This window comes from Lepus europaeus, chromosome 13, assembly GCF_033115175.1.
Source record: "Lepus europaeus isolate LE1 chromosome 13, mLepTim1.pri, whole genome shotgun sequence".
Classification (NCBI taxonomy): Eukaryota; Metazoa; Chordata; class Mammalia; order Lagomorpha; family Leporidae; genus Lepus; species Lepus europaeus.
In genome coordinates, this window is record NC_084839.1 from 84,463,641 (window position 1) to 84,485,048 (window position 21,408).

Below are 21,408 nucleotides of genomic sequence, written 5' to 3' on the forward strand. Positions count from 1 at the left end.
TTCTTTGCTGTATGTTTGTGTTGAGAATGTTTTCTCTTGTTATGTGGCTTAACAGTGTCTTTTTATGGACAGAGTTTTAAATTTTGAGTGTCCAGTTTATCAGGTTTTTTCTTTGCTGTTCTTTTTGTGTCTGCACCAAAAGATTTTTTAAGTTATCATAACACTGTATTAAGCCTTATAAAAACACCAGTAAATTCCAAGATCTGTAAATAGCATACCATATTCTGTGAGCACAATGTGATAAATCACAGATAGAAACCAAAGTAGACCAAATACTTGGAAAATGTACTATAATCAGTCTGAATATAAAATTCAGTTGATTATAATGTTATCAGCTCCAGTATCTTGCAAACATAGAAAGATAAATATACCATCTGAGTACAAGTAGACCTTCACTGCCTGCCTGCCTGCCTATACTCCCACCTCTCATTCTGTGCTCTTGGCTTTATAAAACATAGCTCAGGATAATCTTAAAATTTATTTCTCAGTTCCTCCCTAACTAGTAGGATTTCTTCTCCTAAAGTTTTTTCCTTAAAAATGTATGACTAGATTTTTTTTTCAAATGACTTTTAAAGGTGCCTTAATGTTTATTGCTGGCATCTGAAGATTGCTTGGTTATTTTGTAGTTGTTTTTCTGTTAGGATTTTTTCATATTCTTAGACTGACAATGTGAACATGGAACTTGAATCATTTTAAGTGAATTTGTTTACCTTTTTAAATGATGACATAAGAAGGCGTTGGTTAAATGATTAATATCCTTTTTACTCTTCTCAGGACTGGGAATATTTACTAAATTCTGACTACCACCAGAATGTCGAGTCTCATCTTTTGAGCAGATCTCTGTGTTTGGGTCCTTTGGAGGTTTCACAGGTGAAGGATGAGGATTTTTCACAGAACCTCAGTCTGGATTCTTCTACACTTCTCTTTAGTCACATACCTGCAATTTTTTTTGTTCTTCACCTTGTCTATGAGGAGCTTAAGTTGAATACTCTGATGGGAGAAGGAATTTGCTCGCTTGTTGACCTCCTTGTTCAGTTGGCCAGGTAAATATAATCTGTGGATCAGTAACTGCCACAAGGTCCATAGGTAACCGTCTTTTCCATGATCTCATCTAGGAACCTTTCTGATGAGTTTCTGAACTCTACCTTATCAAGAAGCCAAGGCATTTTCTATCAGCCACAGAATTATTTAACAATACTGTTATATAAGGGCCTGCAGACCATCCTGGAACTTTTATTTATTTATTTGTTTACTTATTTAAAGATTTATTTATTTGAAAGTTAGAGATACATAGAGAGAAAGAGGGAGGGAGGGAGAGAGAAGAGAGATTGCTTTTCCACCTGCTGGGTGTGGGGGCCTTAGGGCTTGGACCATCTTCTGCTGCCTTCTCAGGCACATTAGCAGTTAGCTGGATTGAAAGTGGAGCAGCTGGGACTTGAACCAGTGCCCATATGGGATGCTGGCACTGCAGGCACAGGCTTAACCTTCTGTGCCACAGTGCCGGCTCCCATCCTGGAATTTTTAGTCTTTTACCTAAGATTAATGGAAAGTCATGAAAAAATGGGGATGATCTGCTCAGCTTTGCTTTTTGCAAAGACAACTGGCTAGACTAGTGTGAGTTCTGTAATCAGTCTGCTATTTCATGATAATGCTTATATTCAAATAGTGCTTTATAGTTACCTTAATCATAGTTTATATACAAAATACGTATTATCCCTATTTTAATAATGAAGAAACTTGTTCAAATCTCTTTGAAGACCATGAGTATTGGTTGCTGGTTGTGGGTTATTTTTATTCTGCTTTCCTTGTTGTATTCTGTGACTGTCCCTGTCTTTCAAGCACTCCTAGTAGATCCACAGTAAGATAATTCTAGTATGTTTCAACAGCCTTTTTAGCACCTTTTGTTTGGTCCTGAATTCCTTTTAAAAAAAAATTATTTATTTGAAAGGCAGTGTTAGAGAACGAGAAATAGAGATCTTTCATCTGCTGGTTCATTCTCTAAATGGTTACAACCGCCAGGACAAAGCCAGGAGCCAATAAGTCAGTCCAGGTTTCACACATGGGTGGCAGGGCTCCAAGCACTTGGGCCATCTTTCGCTGCCTTCTCTGGCACATTAGCAGGGAGCTGGATCAGAAGTGGAGCAGCTGGGGCTCAAACTGGCACTGTGATACGGGATTGTTGCAGGAGGTCACTTAACCTGCCACACCAGAATGCTGGCCTTTGGCCCTGAATTCTAAGGGTCATACATAGATGTTATTTGAGTCTTTGTGACCTTTTGTGATAATGAAGTTGAATTTGAAATGTTAACTTCTGAGTTACGGTTATAGCATGTTTGAATTTCTGTAATCTTCATTGAGATACTGAAATTCTTTTCTGAAACATGGCAATTTGTTTTTGGTTTTTTTAAAGATTCATTTCCTTATTTGAAAAGCAGAGTTAGAGAGAGGGGGGAGACACACACACACACATGTCTTGCATTTGTTGGTTTTCTCCCAGATGGCCACAGAGGCCCTGGGCTGGGCCAGGCTGAAGCCAGGAACCTGATCTGAGACTCTCCTTGTGGGTACAGGACCCCAGGCATTTGGGCCATCTTCTGCTGCTTGCTTAGGTCCATGAACAAGGAGCTGGATTGAAAATGAAGCAGCTGGGACTCCAGCTGACGCTTGGAATAGATTCAGGCATCACAGGCAGTGGCTTAACCCATTGTACCACAACACCAGCCACTGAATCATGATGGATTTGACTGATTGTTCATTTCAATTATGACAAGTCATCACTGTCATGAAAATTCCATTGTACTTAAATTATTCCCAAATTCTAATCAATTTTATAAGATATTTTTTCACATAGATTATTTGATCTTTAAGACCAGAGTGAGTTAGCTAGAAGAAAATAATGAAGGGGGCTGGTGCTATGGCAAAGCAGGTTAATCTGGTGCCTGCAGCACTGGCATCCTGGATGGGCACTGGTTTAAGTCCTCCTGGTTCAAGTCTGGGCTGCTCCACTCTGATCAGCTCCTGCTGATGCACCTGGGAAAGCAGTGAAAGATGGCCCAAATGTTGGGGCCCCAGCATCCATGTGGGAGACCTGGATGGAGCTGCAAGATCCTGGCTTTGGCTTGGCCCAGCCCTTGCTGATGCTGCCATTTGGGGAGTGGACCAGCAGATGGAGATCTCTCTCTTTGTCTCTCCTTCTCTCTGTAACACTGTCTTTCAAGTAAATAAATCTTAAAAAAAAAAATACTGAGGTTCAAGGGAGATGCCTTGCTGAGGATCGCACAGCTATCTAGTAAAAAAACAGAGGAGGAGTTAGACCAAAATTTTCTATAGTTTTTTTCTGCACAAAATTTATCAAAAAGAGATTGCAGTTGTCACCTTGGACACTTTATAGTCCAGAAATAGAAGAAAGAGACTCTAGATTTGGTAATTTTATTTCTTATAAGTAAGATTTTTGAACAGAAAAGTTCAGATGACAAATCCTTGAACTCTGGCGAGGGATGGGAGAATAAATACTGTAACTTTTTTTTTTATGCTCCTATTGCTTTAGAGACTTAAAATTGGGACCTTACGTAGATCATTACTATAGAGACTATCCAACGCTCGTCAGAACTACTGGACAAGTGTTCGAAATTGATCCAGGTAAATGTGCATGCCATTAGAGATTTCTGAACAGTGTAGTGACATTTGTGTCTTTTTCAGTGAATAGCAGAGGATATATTTCTTACCCTTAGCCTCTAAGTTAAGACTTCAATCTAGACTTTCGCTGTCCATTTAGCAGCCCTAGCCATGTCTTATTAGGTTTAAATAAAATAAAAAATGTAGTTTATTCAAATAGATTTAAAAATGTAGTGTGCTAGCCACCTTTCAGCTGCCCAGTAGGCACCGGCATTTGGTAGTTGCCATATTGAGCTGTGCAGATAGAAAACAATTCCATTGCTGCTGCACTGTCCTGGACCCTGAGCTAAAGGAGCTCAGAATCAGGGCTCAGTTGTTAGAACTCAATGTGTCTTCTGTTTTCTCACCTTAGGATTAGGCCAGAGATTTTGCTTAGATTCTCTGTTTGCCTTGGGCATAAGAATTTGCTAAATTTCTATCTAGGATGGGATAAAACAGAAGTCATTTAAATTCTACAAATTATAGTAGGTATAGCCAGTTATTTGCTATGGCAGAAAACATGAAGCATTTTGGGGAATATAGAACAATGTTATTCTTGTTTCAAAATTATAGGTATTGTTGATCACCGTCCCTTTAGAATAAAATAGTGTTATCTTAATGTATTCTTTTATCTTTATGAACACTAATTTTAAAGGTCAAACAGGATTTATGCATCATCCGTCATTTTTTACATCTGAGCCACCGAGTATTTATCAGTGGGTGAGTTCTTGTCTGAAGGGTGAAGGAATGCCACCCTATCCTTACCTCCCTGGAATCTGTGAAAGAAGCAGACTGGTGGTCTTGGTACGTGTTTTGAGTGTTGCCTTCTTAAATTTTTTTCTTTTAAAATTTAATTTAAAAATTATATAGTAACGTTAACCTTTTTCCATTCTTGATACAGTTCTGTGAATTTCAGCACATGTATAGACTTCATGTAATCACCATTATAATTAGGATATGATACATTTGCATTGTTTCCCCCAAAATTTCCGCATGTGTTTGAGATTCTTCCAGTTGTTGCTTGTATCAACAGTTCTTTGCATTCTGTTGCTGATTAGTAGTCCATCTGATGGATGTACCACAGTTAGTTCATCGGTTCAGGATAGTTGGGTTCTAGTTTTTAGCTGTTGTAAGTACTCATACAGAATGTATAGGCTTTTTTGTGAACTTGCGTTTTCATTCCCTAGGGGAATGAAATGACCTAGGGGTCAGATTGATGTGTTGTGCAGTCAGTGTATTTGTATATTTAGTTGTTAAAGGGTTAACCATTTTCCAGAGTGTCTGTTCCATCTTAAATTCCCACTGGCAGTATTGCAGAGATATTTCCCTGCATTCTTGTCTGTGTGTTTTTAAAGATTTTTAAAAAGATTTTTAAAGATTTATGTATTTATTTGAGAGGTAGAGTTAGAGAGAGAGAGGTCTTCCATCTGATGGTTCACTCCCTGAATGGCTGCAACAGCCAGAGCTGAGCTGATCCAGTGCCAGGAACCAGGAGCTTCTTAAATGTCATCGTCCATTTGGGCACTTGGCCATCTGCACTGCTTTTCCAGGCCATAAACAGACTTGGATTGGAATAGCAGCCGGAACACAAACTGGCGCCCATGTGGGATGCCAGTACCACAGACGGAATCTTAGCCTACTGTGCCATAGCATTGGCTCCTACTGCCACTTTTTTATTTTTGTCATTCTGATGGCTGTATTGTTATATCTCCTGGTGCTTTTAGTTTTCATTTCCCTACTTGCTGGATGTTAGGAGCATTCTACATATGATGTTTGGTCAAATATATGGTTTGCTGATACTTTCTCATGGTTTGTAGTTTGTCCTGTTTTACCATTTTTTTTAATGTTTCACAGAACAAAAGAATTTAATTTTGATGAAACCCATTTATCAGTTTTATTCTTTTATGAGTATTATTTTTAGTGTTTTGTAAGAATTCTTTTTTCTTTTTAATTAATTAAAAAGAGTGACAGGGAGAGACTAAGATTTTACATCCAGTAGTTCACTCTCCAAATGACTGTAATGGCCAGTCTTGGCCAGGCCAAAGTCGGGAGCCAGGAGCTCCATCTTGGTCTGCCACTTGGGTGACCTGTACTCAAGTACTTGGGCCATCATTTGTTGCCTTTCCAGGCACATTAGCAGGAAGCTGGATTGGAAACAGGCGAGGACTTGAACTGGTGCTTGTATGGGATGCTGTGGTGCGGATGATGCTACAGTACCAGCCTCTGGTAATTCTTTGTTTAGCTTCAGGTTATTAAGTTTTCTCCCATGTTTCCTTATGAATGGTTTGTATTATTGTGATTAAATTTAGATCTTATCCACTTAGTTAATTTTTTATATCTGGGTTTCCCACGTGGGTTGCAGGATCCAAACTTGAGCCATCATCCACTGCCTTCCCAGGCACATTAGCAAGAAGCTAGATCAAAACTGGAGGAGCTGGGACTTGAACTCTGATATTGGATATGGGCATCCAGAGTGACTGGCTGTTTAACTGGCCATGCCACAATGTCCATCTCTTTTCACTTAGTTTTTATTCTTTTGGTATTCCTTTATAACTTTCCAGCCACCCAGATAATTTATAAAAATATTTAAACAATCTACCTTTGTTGATAGGTTTTTGGTTTTGCATTATGTATTTTATTAGATTTTGTAAGGATTTATTTATTATCTGAAAGAGAGCTATCTCTTCCATCTACTGGTTCACTCCTCAAATGTCTGCAACAGCAGGATCTGTGCCAAGCTGAAGCCAGGAGCCTAGAACTCCATCTGGGTCTCCTATGTAGGTGTCCGGGCTCAGGCTTTCTATCTTCCATAGCTTACCCAAGCACATTAGCAAGGAGCTGGATCAGAAGCAGAGCAGCCAGGACTCCAGTTGTGACTCTGATATGGGATGCCAGCGTGATATGTGGTGGTCCCATCTACTGAGCCACAAGGTCTGTTCTGTTGGTTTATTTTTTTAATGTGATATGTAGCTGATGCGATATTTGCAGCAACCTGTACCAGATCCTCCTTATGTGGCTTTTTACTGTTGAGTTTCTTATGTAAGTGGAGATTGTATTATTTGTTTACCATTTGCTAAAATGAAAGAAGGGAAAGTAGCATTTGTTGGACAGCTAGTATCTAAAAACTTTATGTGTATTTTCTTAGTAGAGAGAGAGAGAGAGAGACCTAATCTGTCTCTAGTTATTCCTTTGAATAATGTGATTTACAGCTAAAAAATTGAGATTAAAAATGTACTTCTGAGGGCTGGCATTGTGCATTGTGGGTAAAGCCACTGCCTGCAGTGTCGGCATCCCGTAGGGGTACTGGTTCAAGGCCCAGCTGCTCCACTTCCCATCCAGCTCTCTGCTATAGCCTGGGAAAGCAGTAGAAGATGGCGCAAGTGCTTGGGAGACCTGGAAGAAACTGCTGGCTCCTGGCTTTGGGTTGGGCAGCTCTGACCATTGTGTCTCTGTCTGCCTCTGCCCCTCTGAAACTCTGCCTTTCAAGTAAATAAATAAATGAATCTTTTTAAAAAATGTACTTTTGTATTTGCATTATGTACTAAATGTTTCGGACTCTTTTAAGAGCGCTCTAGCTATGTTTTTCTTCTTCTCATCAAAGCAAAGGCCAATACAGCTCTTTGGAGTTTATGGGGAAATGTTCTACCTAATAGTTAATCCCATCTATTTCCAAAATGGACTTGAGGCGATTAATATTTTAAAAATAGATGTTTGGTCTTCTGATGTCTTGGCATTATAGTAAAAGCCTTTGGAGTTTTCTTGGTGAGCAGGGGTCTTCTGTTTTAAATAATTACCTTCCCTTAGTGCATGACCTTAACCCATATAAATGTTTTGCAGATGTTTTGGGCATTACTTGTAAATGAACATATACATGAACTATAAAAATGAACTATAAAACAAATCAAAGCCACAATGAAATATTCCTAGATACCTGTTATATACTACGATACTACACTTGATAATTGCTAGGATGATATAAAAGTTTTTGAGGGGGTGGGCGCTGTGATGTAGTAGGCTAAGTCTCTGCCTGTGGTGCCAGCATCCCATATGGGTACTGGTTCTAGTCCTGGCTGCTCCTCTTCCAATCTAGCTCTTTGCTACTGGCCTAGGAAACAGTGGAAGATGGCCCAAGTGTTTGGGCCACTACACCTGCTTGGGAGACCCAGAAGAAGCTCCTGGCTCTTGGCTTTGGATTGGCTCATCTCCGGCCTTTGCTGCCATTTGGGGAGTGAACCAGTGGATGGAAGACCTTTCTCTCTGTCTCTCCCTCTCTCTGAATGTAACTCTACCTCTCAAATAAATAAATAAAATCTTAAAAAAAAAAAAAAAGTTTTGTGAGGAAATGGAGCAACTAAAACTCGTACATTGCTGATGTAACTGCAAAAATGGCATAACTTGTTGGAAAACTGGCCGTTTCCTTGAAAGTGAAAGAAACTTGGTACATCTGTATGATGGAATACTACTCAGCAGTAAAAAGGAACACACTATTGATGCATGCGTAAAAGTGGATGAATCCCAAAGGTGTTATGCTGTTAAAGAAGTAGGACACAGGGACTGCATGGTGTGTGTTTCTCTTTACATGGCATTGTAGGACTGACAAAACGGATGAGTTGTTTCCCGTGCTGGGTGTGGGACTAGGGGCTGAGTACAAAGGGAACAAGGGAACTTTTGAAAAGTGTGCCGTGTTGTGAATGTGGTAGTAGTTATGTGATTGTGTAATAGTTTGTCAGACTGATAGAGTTGTATGCCCAACGTGGATGAATCTCTGTGTCAGCATTATTTCCTAGTTATACCTCAATGATTTAAGAAACGTTATGTTTTTCCATATTCAGAGTATTGCACTCTACATACTTGGTGATGAGAGCTCGGTTTCTAATGACGCCTCACAATATTTATCCAGAATAACTGTAGGTAAGTTGGTATAATATTAGGTCTCTCAGAGCAAATGTTTATAAATGCCAGTATCAGACTTCAAGTAAGAAAATTAAAATATTTGTGTTTGCTTTAGAGACCATTGCTTTTGTAGTACTCTTCTTATCTATAGTCTACAACTGCTTTTCAGATACCAGGATCATTTAAAATCTAACAAATCATATGTTTTCTGTTGAAAGGACTATTTTATCCGCAAGGAAATTATACTTTCCAACCTGACACAGTATTGCTTATTTTATGAATTTTTTTCGGAGTTATTGGCCCATGAATTCTCATTTCAAAATGTCTTATAAATATCATGTATTGATGACTGTGAAAATAACATTTTATTTTGTTACCTTTTAGCCCCCCAGAAACCACAAGCAGAACAAGAGGAAAACAGGTAACTTCTGATCAGTTTGTGCTTTTCATGTTAAAAATTAAAAACAATGTTACAGTTTACTTTGTTGTTTAACAACTTTATGTTTTATTCTCTCATAGGTTTACTTTCAGGCATTCTACATCAGTTTCTAGCCTAGCAGAAAAATTAGTTGTCTGGATGACAAATGTAGGTAAGAGCTTCTCTGTTGCTTGTGGCTAGACCTGTTTCCTCCGTGCTAGCTAGAACTGCAAGGCATGAGGAGGCTAGGGGTCCTGCCTTTTCTTTTTTTTTTTTTAAAGTCTCACAAGATCGAGGTATGATTCACTAAGTCATACTTTGCTTTTCCTGAGATACCAGCTTTTTATCTCTTTATGCATGAGGTCTTTGTTTGCCATGGGACCAGTCTAGGTTGTGGATATGGAAACTGGTCTCAGAATGGAGAGCTCTACTACACACTCAAACTTGAAGCCATTGTAACACTCAGATATCAGAAATGCTATTTCTGACAACATCTGAAAATAATTTTATAAATATTTTGGGACATTTTTGAAGGATAAAGGTCAGGGATTTTTGGTACCAAGGTGAAGATTCAGCTGGGCAGAGGGAAAGGGAAAAGAGATTTTTATTTTTTTTTATTTTGACAGGCAGAGTTAGATAGAGAGACAGAGAAAAAGGTCTTCCTTCTGTTGGTTCACCCCCCAAATGGCTGCTATGGCTGGTGCGCTGCACCGAGCTGAAGCCAGGAGCTTCCTCCTGGTCTCCCATGCGAGTGTAAGGCCCAAGTACCTGGGCCATCCTCCGCTGCCCTCCTGGGCCACAGCAGAGAGCTGGACTGGAAGAGGAGCAACCGGACTAGACTCCGGCGCCCATATGGGATGCCAGCGCTGCAAGGCGGAGAATTAACCTATTGTGCCACGTGCCAGCCCCTAGGGAAAAAAGATTTTTATATTCGCTGTTCCCCAAACCTGTGCTCCAGAGTTTAAAATTAAGTAAAATACTAAGTAAATTTTTTCTCAAAAATAAAGAACTAAAAAAATCAATAACAATTACAGATAGGAATGATAAAAAAGGATGTCATATAGAATGATATGTTAAAAGGTAATACTTTTTTTCTTTTTTAAGGTTTATTTATTTATTCGAAAGGCATAGTTAGAGAGAGAGGGAGAGAGAAGTCCTCTATCCAGTAGTTCACTCTCCACATGACTAATACAGCTGGGGCTGGACTAGGCTGAAGCCAGGAGCCAGTTTCTTGGTCCCCTTCGTGGGTGACAGGAGCCCAAGTACTTGGGCCATCTTCCGTTTCTTTTCCCAGGCCATTAGCAGGGAACTGGATGGGAAGTAGAGCAGCCGGGATGTGAACTAGTGTCGATGTGGGATGCTGTTGTCACAAGCAGCGGCTTTATCTGCTATGCCATGACACCGACCAAATGAATTAATTTGTTATTTGTCACAATAGATGTTCACTAACTTGAGTCAGAGTATAATTGGGATAGTGGCAAGCCTAAATTAAAATTTTTCTCCCTTCCTTTTACCATAAGGATTCACTTTAAGAGATTTGGAAACACTTCCCTTTGGAATTGCCCTTCCTATCAGAGATGCAATTTATCACTGTCGTGAGCAGCCTGCTTCAGATTGGCCAGAACCTGTCTGCCTCTTAATTGGACGTCAAGATCTTTCTAAGCAAGCTTGTGAAGGAAACTTACCTAGAGGGAAATCTGTGAGTATCAACAGAAAGTTCAAAGTTCAGTGTTAGCCCGCAGTCATTTAAAGTAAAAATGTTCTTTATTTAAGTCTTTTTGCAAGTGTATGTATTAGTTTGTCTTTTATATTGTGTGCCAGATGGAATTTATAATTGATGACATCTTATTAACTTGAAATTGAACATGAGGATGGTAGATTTTGTGAGTGCTTTCTTTGCCCTGAGTCAGGACAGGCACTGTCAGTCAACAGCAGTGACTGTCTCCCTACATTTCACCTTTGTTAGTTATTAGCTGCTTTTTAATTATTACATAGCAAAAGGGAGAGCAGTATATCCTGAATTTGGATAGCTAATGTATGACTTTTCTTTTTTATATATTTTGATGTTGAATTTTTTCAATTTAACCTTTTAAATATGTATATTTGTTTAATTACATAAAACAAGCTCCAAGAACGAGGTCTTTTTTTTTTCCCCCACTGGAGTTTGGAAGATACCAATTTATCCCTCCTGAAATACTGTCTTTATCAGTCCTTAATTCTGTTGTCTTAAGAATGATATCTGCAAAGTTTGCAAATAGTGAAGAATTTAATTATTCTCCAGTTATTTCTGTTTTTAAATCAACCTCTCTTGAAACTTAAAAACGAGGGCTGGTGTTGTCATGCAATGTGTAAAGCTGCTGTGTGCAGTGCCAGTATCCCATGTGGGTGCTGGTTTGAGTCCCAGGTATTCCACTTCTGATCCAGTTCCCTGCTGATGTGCCTGGGAAAGCAGAGAAAGATGACCCAAGTCCTTGGGGCCCTGGCTACTGGCTTCAGTCTGGCCCAGCCCCATCTGTCATAGGCATTTGGGGAGTGAACTCGTGGGTGGAAGATCTCTCTGTGTGCCTTTCCTTCTCTCTTGTCTCTTCCTCTCCCTCTCCCCTCCCTCCCACCTTCCCTCCCTCTCTGCCTGCCTCCCTCTCTCTCTCAATTCTGTCTTTCAAATTAATACATAAATCTTTAACAACAACAAAAACTTAAAAGTGAAACTTTTAAAGCTTCTTCTAGAACTAGGCAACCTTTTCTTTTTTTCTTTTCTTTTCTTTTTTTTTTTTTTTTTTTTGCCAGGCAAAGTTAGACAGAGAGAGAGAGTTTTAGACAGTAAGAGAGAGAGACAAAGATCTTCCCTCTGTTGGTTCACCCCCCAAATGGCCGCTACGGCCGGCGAGCTGCGCAGATCCGAAGCCAGGAGCCAGGTGCTTCCTCCTGGTCTCCCATGTGGGTGCAGGGCCCAAGCACTTGGGCCATCCTCCACTGCCCTCCCAGACCACAGCAGAGAGCTAGACTGGAAGAGGAGCAACTGGGACAGAATCTGGCGCCCCAACTGGGACTAGAACCTGGGGTGCTGGTGCCGCATGTGGAGGATTAGCCTAGTGAGCTGCGGCGCCAACCTTTTTTTAATTTTTCTTATGGGGCTGGTCTGTGGTACAGTGAGTTAAAGCCCTGGCCTGAAGCGTCGGCATCCCATGTGGGTGCCGGTTCTAGTCCCGGCTGCTCCTCTTCCAATCCAGCTCTCTGCTATGGCCTGGGAAACAGTAGAAGATGGCCCAAGTCCTTGGGCCCCTGTACCCACATAAGAGAGCCGGAGGAAGCTCCAGGTTCCTGGCTTCGGATTGGTGCAGCTCCGACCATTGCGGCCATCTGGGGAGTGAACCAGCAGATGGAAGACCTCTCTCTCTGTCTCTACCTCTCTCTGTAACTCTATTTTTCAAATAAATAAAATAAATCTTTTAAAAAATATATTTATTTGAGAAGCAGAGTTACAGACGGAGGGAGAGACAGAGAAAGGTCTTCTATCTACTGGTTCGTTCCCCAAATGGCCTCAGTGGCTGGAGCTTGAGCCAATCCAAAGCTGGGAGCCAGGAGCTTCTTCCCAGTCTCCCACACAGGTGCAGGAGCCCAAGCGCTTGGGCCATCTTCCACTGCTTTCCCAGGCCGTTAGCAAGGAGCTGGATCAGAAGAGGAGCAGCCTGGACTCAAACCAGTGTTCATAGGGGATGTAGTGCTGCAGGCGGAGGCTTAGCCTAGTATACCACAGCACTGGCCCCTAGGACTAGGTAACTTTTTTTTTTTTTTTTTTTTGACAGGCAGAGTTAGACAGAGACAGAGAGAAAGGTCTTCCTTTTCTGTTGGTTCACCCCCCAAATGGCTGCTATGGCTGGCGTGCTGTGGCAATCCGAAGCCAGGAGCCAGGTGCCTCCTCTTGGTCTCCCATGTGGGTACATGGCCCAAGCACTTGGGCCATCCTCCACTGCCTTCCTGGGCCATAGCAGAGAACTGGCCTGGAAGAGGGGCAACCGGGATAGAATGCTGCACCCCACCCAGGACTAGAACCCGGGATGCGGGCATCGCAGGCAGAGGATTAGCCTAGTGAGCTGCGGCGCTGGCCCTAGGTAACTTTTTTTTTTTTTTTGACAGGCAGAGTGGATAGTCAGAGAGACAGAGAGAAAGGTCTTCCTTTTGCCATTGGTTCACCCTCCAATGGCCGCCATGGCTGGCGCGCTGCGGCCTGCTCATAGCGCTGATCCGAAGCCAGGAGCCAGGAGCCAGGTGCTTCTCCTGGTCTCCCTTGCGGGTGCAGGACCCAAGGACTTGGGCCATCCTCCACTGCACTCCTGGGTCCATAGCAGAGAGCTGGCCTGGAAGAGGGGCAACCGGGACAGAATCTGGTGCCCCAACCGGGATTAGAACCTGGTGTGCTGGTGCTGCAAGGTGGAGGATTAGCCTTTTGCGCCACGGCGCCGGCCACCTAGGTAACTTTTAAAAGTAAATAGCAGCACCTCATCAAGCAGGACTATGGAGTGATTATTCCACTCTTGATGACACTTCTGTTTACCTCATGTCCCTAAAAAAACAGTGGGATTTGGCTTTTGATTTGTTACATGTAACTATTAATAAGCCACAATATGTCTTAGGTTACTAATGCTTTTTCAGAGTCTGTGTTAAAATTTACTTATAACCCCAGAGTTGCCTAACATGAACCTGTGTCAGAATCAGTGTCCATGGGGACCCTCTCTCCAGCAGGGTCCTGACATCTCTTTGAATTTGCAGCTAAATAGCAGATCTTACTTGAATTGGTGTTTGTCTTGTTTTAAACAGAAAACCAGTTTTTTCCTAGTGTTGGCAAAAACTCAATGGGAATTAATCTTATGCTAAAGGAACATAAAACAGTTGTTAAAGGAGCATAAAATGATTTTTGAGAGAAAATGAAGAGATTCCTTGTGATTCACATCTGTGTTAGAGTCAGATTGAATTATCTGAATCTAGATTCCCCATATTAAAACACTTGTTGAATTTAAGAGAATAGGATGACACTAAAGGAGTTAACTTCTCAATTGTTCTGTTACTGTTCAGTCCCTTTCCTTCTAAGACATTTTTATTTGAAATAGATTTATAAAAAAAAATTGAAGCCAACTGTGATTGAAAGTACTAAAATAAAGTATTGCCTGAGTTCCGCCAGTCATTGGTATATATCCTTCCAGATTTCTTGCCTTTTGTTTCATTAATCCATAGACAATATTTAACTTAGTATATGTTCTTTAGTAAGAGTGAGGTTCATATTCCACTTGGACTAATTCAATTCCTTTTTTTATTTTTAAAGATTTATTTTATTTATTTGAAAGACAGTTACAGAGAGAGGTAGAGCCAGAGAGAGAGGTCTTCCATCCGCTGGTTCATTCCCCAGATGACTGCAACGGCCAGAGCTGGTCCGAAGCCGGGAGCCAGGAGCTTCTTCTGGGTCTCCCACGTGGGTGCATGGGCCCAAGGACTTGGGCCATCTTCTACTATTTCCCAGGTCATAGCAGAGAGCTGGATTGGAAGTGGAATAGCTGGGGCTCAAACCAGCACCCATAAGGGATGCTGGCGCTGCAGGCTAGGGCTTTAACCTACAATGCCACAGTGCTGGCCACTCAATTCCTTTTTAAAGCCATTAATTATTATTATTATTTTTTTAAGATTTATTTATTTGAAAGAGTTAGAGAGGCAGAAGCAGAGAGAGAGGGAGGAAGGGAGGGGAGGAGGGGTCTTACATCTGTTGGTTCAGTCCCCAAATTGCTGCAATGGAGCTGGGCCTTTCTGAAGCCAGGAGCTTCCTCTGGGTGTCACATGCAGGTGCAGGGGCCCAAGGACTTGGGCCATCTTCTGCTGTTTCCCAGGTCATAGCAGAGAGCTGGATTGGAAGTGGAACAGCTGGGGCTCAAACCAGCACCCGTAGGGATGCTGGTGCTGCAGGCTAGGGCTTTAACCTACAATGCCACAGTGCTGGCCACTCAATTCCTTTTTAAAGCCATTAATTATTATTATTATTTTTTAAGATTTATTTATTTGAAAGAGTTACAGAGAGGCAGAAGCAGAGAGAGATAGAGGAAGGGAGGGAAGGAGGGGTCTTACATCTGTTGGTTCAGTCCCCAAATTGCTGCAATGGAGCTGGGCCTTTCTGAAGCCAGGAGCTTCCTCTGGGTGTCACATGCAGGTGCAGGGGCCCAAAGACTTGGGCCATCTTCCATTGCCTTCCCAGGCCACACAGAGAAGCTGGATCAGAAGTGGAGCAACCAGGACTTTAACCGGCGCGCATCTGGGATGCTGGTACTGCAGGCAGCATCTTTACCTGCTACATGACAGTGCCTGCCCCAAAGCAGTTAAGATACAAGCAGATATTTTACAATTTCCTTGGAAGTTTCCCTCAGTGATTTAGCCTCCTGAACTCCCAAATTTAACCTTTTCCTCTCAGTTAAATAGAGTGTTTCCAAGTAGGCAGCATATTACTTTTTAGAAAAGTTTGTATGCATTGTATACAAATACAGTATAGGTTGAGAACCCAACCCAGCTTTGCTTTGGAGTACTTGTTTTGTTTGTGTTGGTGTAGTTGTGGTGTATCAGCCTCATATTTAGTAGGTGACTGTTGACTGCTTTTTAAATTATTATAACAATAAAGTCTGTCACTTAGGTACTCTCATCAGATGTTCCTTCAGGAACAGAAGCTGAGGAAGAAGATGATGGCATGAATGACATGAATCATGAGGTTATGTCATTAATTTGGAGTGAAGATTTAAGGGTGCAGGATGTACGAAGGCTTCTTCAAAGCGCACATCCTGTTCGTGTCAATGTAGTGCAGTACCCAGAACTCAGTGACCATGAGTTCATTGAAGAAAAAGAAAACAGGTAAAAGAAAACACTACTTGTTAGCCCTTGTTGAATTCTTTTTTATCACATTTGGGACCTGTTGATACTTGTTTTTCCTTTGAGTTTTTAGCATTTAAAACCCTAGAATGGTTTAAAGTTGAAATGTACCATGTGTCTTAAGTTTGCATACAACTTTAATAAACCATAAGCATTTTCAGAATTTGGCCTTTGAGGACATAATTATCTTGTTTAATTCAACAGTGTACTGTTTAGAAAAGGCAACTCTAAAACCATTTTGTTGGTAGTTATCTTAAGAATTTACAAACAAAGGAAAACACTGGACTCATTCTTCAGTGTCTTGACTAGGAATAGTTTTTGAGTTTTGTTTTTAGTGTAGTTTAGATTTGTTAAGAGTGGGGTTTTTTGTTGTTGTTTGTTGTATCCTGCCACTAACACATGATATATCCATCCCTGGATAAATTGTGAGTCTCAGTAGGAACCAGCATCACATGCCTGTGACATTTTAGAGCTATTGTCCTGGGACACTACAATATAAATTATTAAATTCTTTCCTGTCCTTTTATCTGCCTTGTCTCTGCCAGTTGTCATCTTCCTGCTATTGTTTTCTAGTTCTTCTAACTTCTTATAGTACTGCTTCAAGGGGAAGATATATTCACACTTAACCACAGGCTAATGAAAATCTGAGTTAGTCCTAGTTTTCCTGTCACTGTTTCCTCTCCCTCGGTACCCAACACTGGTCACTTGTAAATGAGGAGATGGAGTGACACAGAGGTTGTGTGTAGAGCTTGCTACTTACTACTGTGTGTTGGAGTTGTGGAAATTACTTGACCTCTGCCATCTCAGTTGCTTCAAGTATAAGAATGAGCATGATTGTAGCATTTGTACTTCATAGAGTTGCTCTGTGAGCTAGAAAAGCCGTTCTACAGTTAGGGAAAGAGCCAGCTTATGATAGCTTTGTCTGCAGAGAAACTGTTAGCCTATGAAGGCATACTTCTCTGTCTTCAGATCAAACTTTTCTAAGTATTTACTACTTACAAATGCCCCCATTCCAACATTTCTGTTAGTTTCTGTCTTGCTTTAAGGGACTATCTAGAATGTAATTTAACATAGAAATGAGTTCGGGATTGCTGTATTAATTTTGTATTATAGCTCATAGATGCCATTTTAAACTTGAACTTAACTAATACAATGATTTTAGTCCTGTAACTAAATCTAGCCATGATGTAAGTGAAACTAATTCTAAGTATCCTGTGGAGACACCATGAAATCCATTCACCTCCAGTAGAGACACCTCAGTTCTTTCCTTGTGTATAGACCACAGAAGTGGCCCTTGTGAGGCTGTATTGGCAAATGGTGAGAGGAGGACTCGCATGTACTGAAGGCAGTCAGGCTGAAAATAACACAGTGATGAAATGTCAAAAGTACCGTGTTTTCCTTTGGCAAGGTTAGCACCAATCAGAGTAGAGTGTTACATTTCTCTTTTACTTGAACACCCTGGGAGAATTATATTGTTGTACAGACCAGTTGGTTTTCAGTGAAAACAAAGGAAATGTGTCTCCCCATTGGAATTTCTTATAGGAGCAAGAATATTAAAATGAGAATAATTGTGTTTGGGTGGTTCACTCATATTTCTGTGACTTCATTCAGAATATTTATAGATCCCATTCTGTTATGCTTTCTTTTAATGTTTCACATACTTTTATTTTAATTGTAGATTGCTCCAATTGTGTCAGCGAACCATGGCCCTTCCAGTAGGACGAGGAATGTTTACCTTGTTTTCATACCATCCTGTTCCAACAGAACCCCTCCCTATTCCTAAATTGAATCTCACCGGTATGTTAAGGTCTGGGCTTAATGAGAAAGGAAAATGATCAAGTACCTGCATAAATGGAGTGCTTTTGAATTTTTTGGTTTAACATCAAAGATATACTCCCTCCATCCCTGGTGATTTAAGATATTGTGAATAGTTGCCAGTAGTGGATATCAAAGCTCATTAAATAGTAAGTCAAGCTAAACATTGAAGGAAGCAGAATATAGCCCATTACAAATTTTCAATTTTTTAAAAAAAATTTATTTATTTGAAAGATGGAGTTGCAGATGCAGAGTGAGGCCTTCCATCTGCTGGTTCACTCCCCATTTGCCTGCAACAGTCAGAGCTGGGCCAATCTGAAGCCAGGAGCCAGGAGCTTCTTCTGGGTCTCCCACTTGGATGCAAGGATCAAAGCACTTGGGCCTCTTCCACTGCTTTCCCAGGCCATAGCAGAGAGCTGGATTGGAAGTAGAGCAGCCAGGACTTGAATTGGCGCCCATATGGGTTGCTGGCACTGCAGATGGAGGTTTAACCTACTGTGCCACAGCGCCGGCCCCTAATGGGGATACTTTCAATATTTAAATTGTTCTCTGAGAGATAAAGTAACTGTGTCTGAATCTGAACAATTATTTGGTCTTGATGTTCATTTTAGTAGTCTTTAATTGTTTGTGTGAACATTTTCATATGAAAGCTGTGTTAGGAGAATGGGCATTTAGCCTAATGGTTAAGATGTCTGCCTGCCATGTGAGAGTAACTTGGGTTTGATTCCTGTCTCTGGATGCTAATTCAAGCTTCTTGATCATGTACACCCTGAGAGGCAGCATTTATGGGCCAAGTAATTGGGTTCCTGCCACCCATGTGAATACCTGGGTTGTAATCCTGGCTCTTAGCTTCAGGCACACCCACTCTAGCCACTGCAGGCATTTGGGGAGTGAACCAGCAATCACATGCTCTCCTTCTTTCAAATAAGTTAAAAAAAAAAAATTGGGGTTTAAGAAGAATAGAATCTGATGGACAATTGCCAAATGTTAAAATATATTAAATCCATGTGACTTCATACCCAAGTGATGCATGAGTTGGCATTTAAAAAAATGCAGGAATCATTGTGTTTTTTTGAATATGTTTAATTGAATTTGCATGTGTTTAATGGAACTTAAAATGTTTCATTACAGTGATATAATGTTTTATTCTTTTAATCATTCTAGTAGGTGTGACAATAAAGGGGAAAATAAGGTTATCTTATCTTGATAGTGCATTAATTTATGGAAAAACACTCCCTTAAAATAGTTCCTTGACCTACATTGGTGTGACCTGTTACATTTTTGTGTGTTGTTACTCTTATTGAAGAAGATCTGTTTTACCTTTCATTTTCTTCTATTTGTGAATGTTATGTCTCATGCATATGATGAGGGGATGTTTCAGAAAGATTACTTCCTTTTTCAATATTGATCTCTGCCTTTTTTGATAAAATATTAAGTATAGCTCATGAACTTGTTACCATTGTGGTATTATTTAATACTAGCAGTTGAGTTTGCTTTTAGGTACAAAAAGCTAAAGACAAATATGTTTTGCCTTGTGCTTGTGCTTTGTGTATATATGTGTATACTACAAATAAGACACTATAGATCTGTTTGAAATCTATTTTATAAAACTTTCTAGAATTCTTTTAAAACTAGTTTCAAAGCTCTAGTGCACTGGATAACTTTATGTAACAAAATATATTTTAAGTATTCATCTGTGACTTGAGCTGATATACCATATTCACAATTTAAAAATAATTCAATATTTGCCTACATAAAGTGTAGATCAAATCCAAAGGAATCAAGAAAAAAATTTAAGGAGCACATTGTATCATATTTTATTAACATTGTTCTTATATCCATTGACTATAAAGTTAAGTTTATTCTCTTTTGTACTTTATTGGGTAACTCAAGTCTATAAAAGGATATTTTTAAAAAAGATTTATTTATTTGAAAGTCAGAGTTACACAGAGAGAGGAGAGGCAGAGAGAGAGAGAGAGAGAGAGGTCTTCCATCCACTGGTTCACTCCCCAATTGGCCACAGTGGCTGGAGCTGTGCCAGTCCGAAGCCAGGAGCCAGGAGCTTCTTCCAGGTCTCCTGTGTGGGTGCAGGTGCCCAAGGACTTGGGCCATCTTCTAGAGCTGGATCAGAAGTGGAGCAGCTGGGTCTCTATCCAGCGCCCATATGGGATGCTGGCACTTCAGGCCAGGGCATTAACCCACTGCATCACAACGCTGGCCCCATAAAAGGGTATTTTTTTATGTAGCTATCTCTAAATGCAATTTGGCCTTTTTAACAATAACATATAATTAAATATCAGTATATGGAGAAGTAGACATGTATAGATGAGAGATATAGCAGATTTATGAAGGTCCTTGTCTCTTTTTAAAATACCATTTTCTCTTACTGTCCAGAGAAAAGTACGGGATAGAATATTTAAAGTTAACATCATTATCATCAATCACTTGCTAGAATCCAAGATTTATATAGTTAAACAGTAACAGTAATTTTCATGTTGGTTTCTAATTAAGCTTTCGGCTGTTTGAAAAATTTCTAAGTAGTATCCTAATCAAAACTGCTTATAAAATTAAATTTGTTTCAGTTATCATACAGCCCCTTGCATTTTAGCAAAAAGAGCAGTGAGATATTTTAAGCAGTTAAGATTTTTCCATCTTGGATTAAGTTTGACTCACATGTATGAAAGTTTAAGTGCTCACAAAAACTTAATATCATTCCAGATATTATGGGGTTAAGGGTTTTGAATGTATAGATGGTACTATTGTTCTCAAAGATGTAAATTTGACAGTTTTGGTTTTGTCAATTTTTTTCTCTCAATGTTAAACTTCACTTGGCTGGATAGGGCGTGCCCCTCCTCGGAATACAACAGTGGACCTTAATAGTGGAAACATCGATGTGCCTCCCAACATGACAAGCTGGGCCAGCTTTCATAATGGTGTGGCTGCTGGCCTGAAGATAGCCCCTGCCTCCCAGATCGACTCAGCTTGGATTGTTTACAATAAGCCCAAGCATGCAGAGTTAGCCAATGAGTATGCAGGCTTTCTCATGGCCCTGGGTCTGAATGGGCACCTTACCAAGCTGGCTACTTTGAATATCCATGACTACTTGACCAAGGTGAGAACTTGGGCTCCCAGCACCTGGCGTGGTGGGGTCTCATCTGCCTATTGCTGTAGCGCCTAATTGCTCTGTTTACTCTTCCTTTATTGTTGTATGCCTAAGTTTGTTCCTCTCCTCGCAGGTTGAGCGATCTAAGTGTAAATCAGCGTGTGTCCTTCCCCTGCTCACAGGCAGGGCTCTTGCATCGCTCTTCCTGTACGTTCTGGGAGCCCATGGGGTCCACTCACTTCTGCAGCCTTACTTTGTACCACTCTTTTGCTTCCTACACACCAACCATTGTTTTGGCTGTTTTAGCTTCCTGACAGATTTTTTCTGTATCACCTCAGGGCCAGTGCATGCTGTTCATCACCTCTGCAAACATTCTTCCTCACCATCATTCTTACCCTTCAGAGCCTTGTTTTTTTTTTTAAAGCTGTGTGTATGTATGATGTAAAACTCTTTTATAATTCACTTATTTAAAGTGTATAGTTCAGATTTTGGTATATTAACAGTTATGCGTGCATCACTCCTGTTCATTTTAACACATGATCTTTGCTCTACAAAGGACCTTGTACTTTTAGCAGTCACTCCCCACATTTCCACCCCATCCTGGGCAGCCACACATCTACTTTCT

General features: G+C 40.6%; 1 protein-coding gene across 1 annotated transcript in view; it reads left to right on the forward strand.

The window, feature by feature from the left end:
- The window catches only part of ANAPC1 (anaphase promoting complex subunit 1), a 98,772-nt gene that overhangs the window by 35,674 nt on the left and 41,690 nt on the right, over positions 1-21,408 (forward strand). Inside the window, exons 19-28 of the mRNA XM_062209850.1 lie at positions 775-1,043; positions 3,548-3,639; positions 4,310-4,458; positions 8,487-8,565; positions 8,932-8,968; positions 9,067-9,137; positions 10,486-10,664; positions 15,633-15,847; positions 17,544-17,662; positions 20,521-20,792. Coding sequence (XP_062065834.1) covers positions 775-1,043; positions 3,548-3,639; positions 4,310-4,458; positions 8,487-8,565; positions 8,932-8,968; positions 9,067-9,137; positions 10,486-10,664; positions 15,633-15,847; positions 17,544-17,662; positions 20,521-20,792 — 1,482 coding nt within the window. The remainder of the gene's footprint in view (positions 1-774; positions 1,044-3,547; positions 3,640-4,309; positions 4,459-8,486; positions 8,566-8,931; positions 8,969-9,066; positions 9,138-10,485; positions 10,665-15,632; positions 15,848-17,543; positions 17,663-20,520; positions 20,793-21,408) is intronic.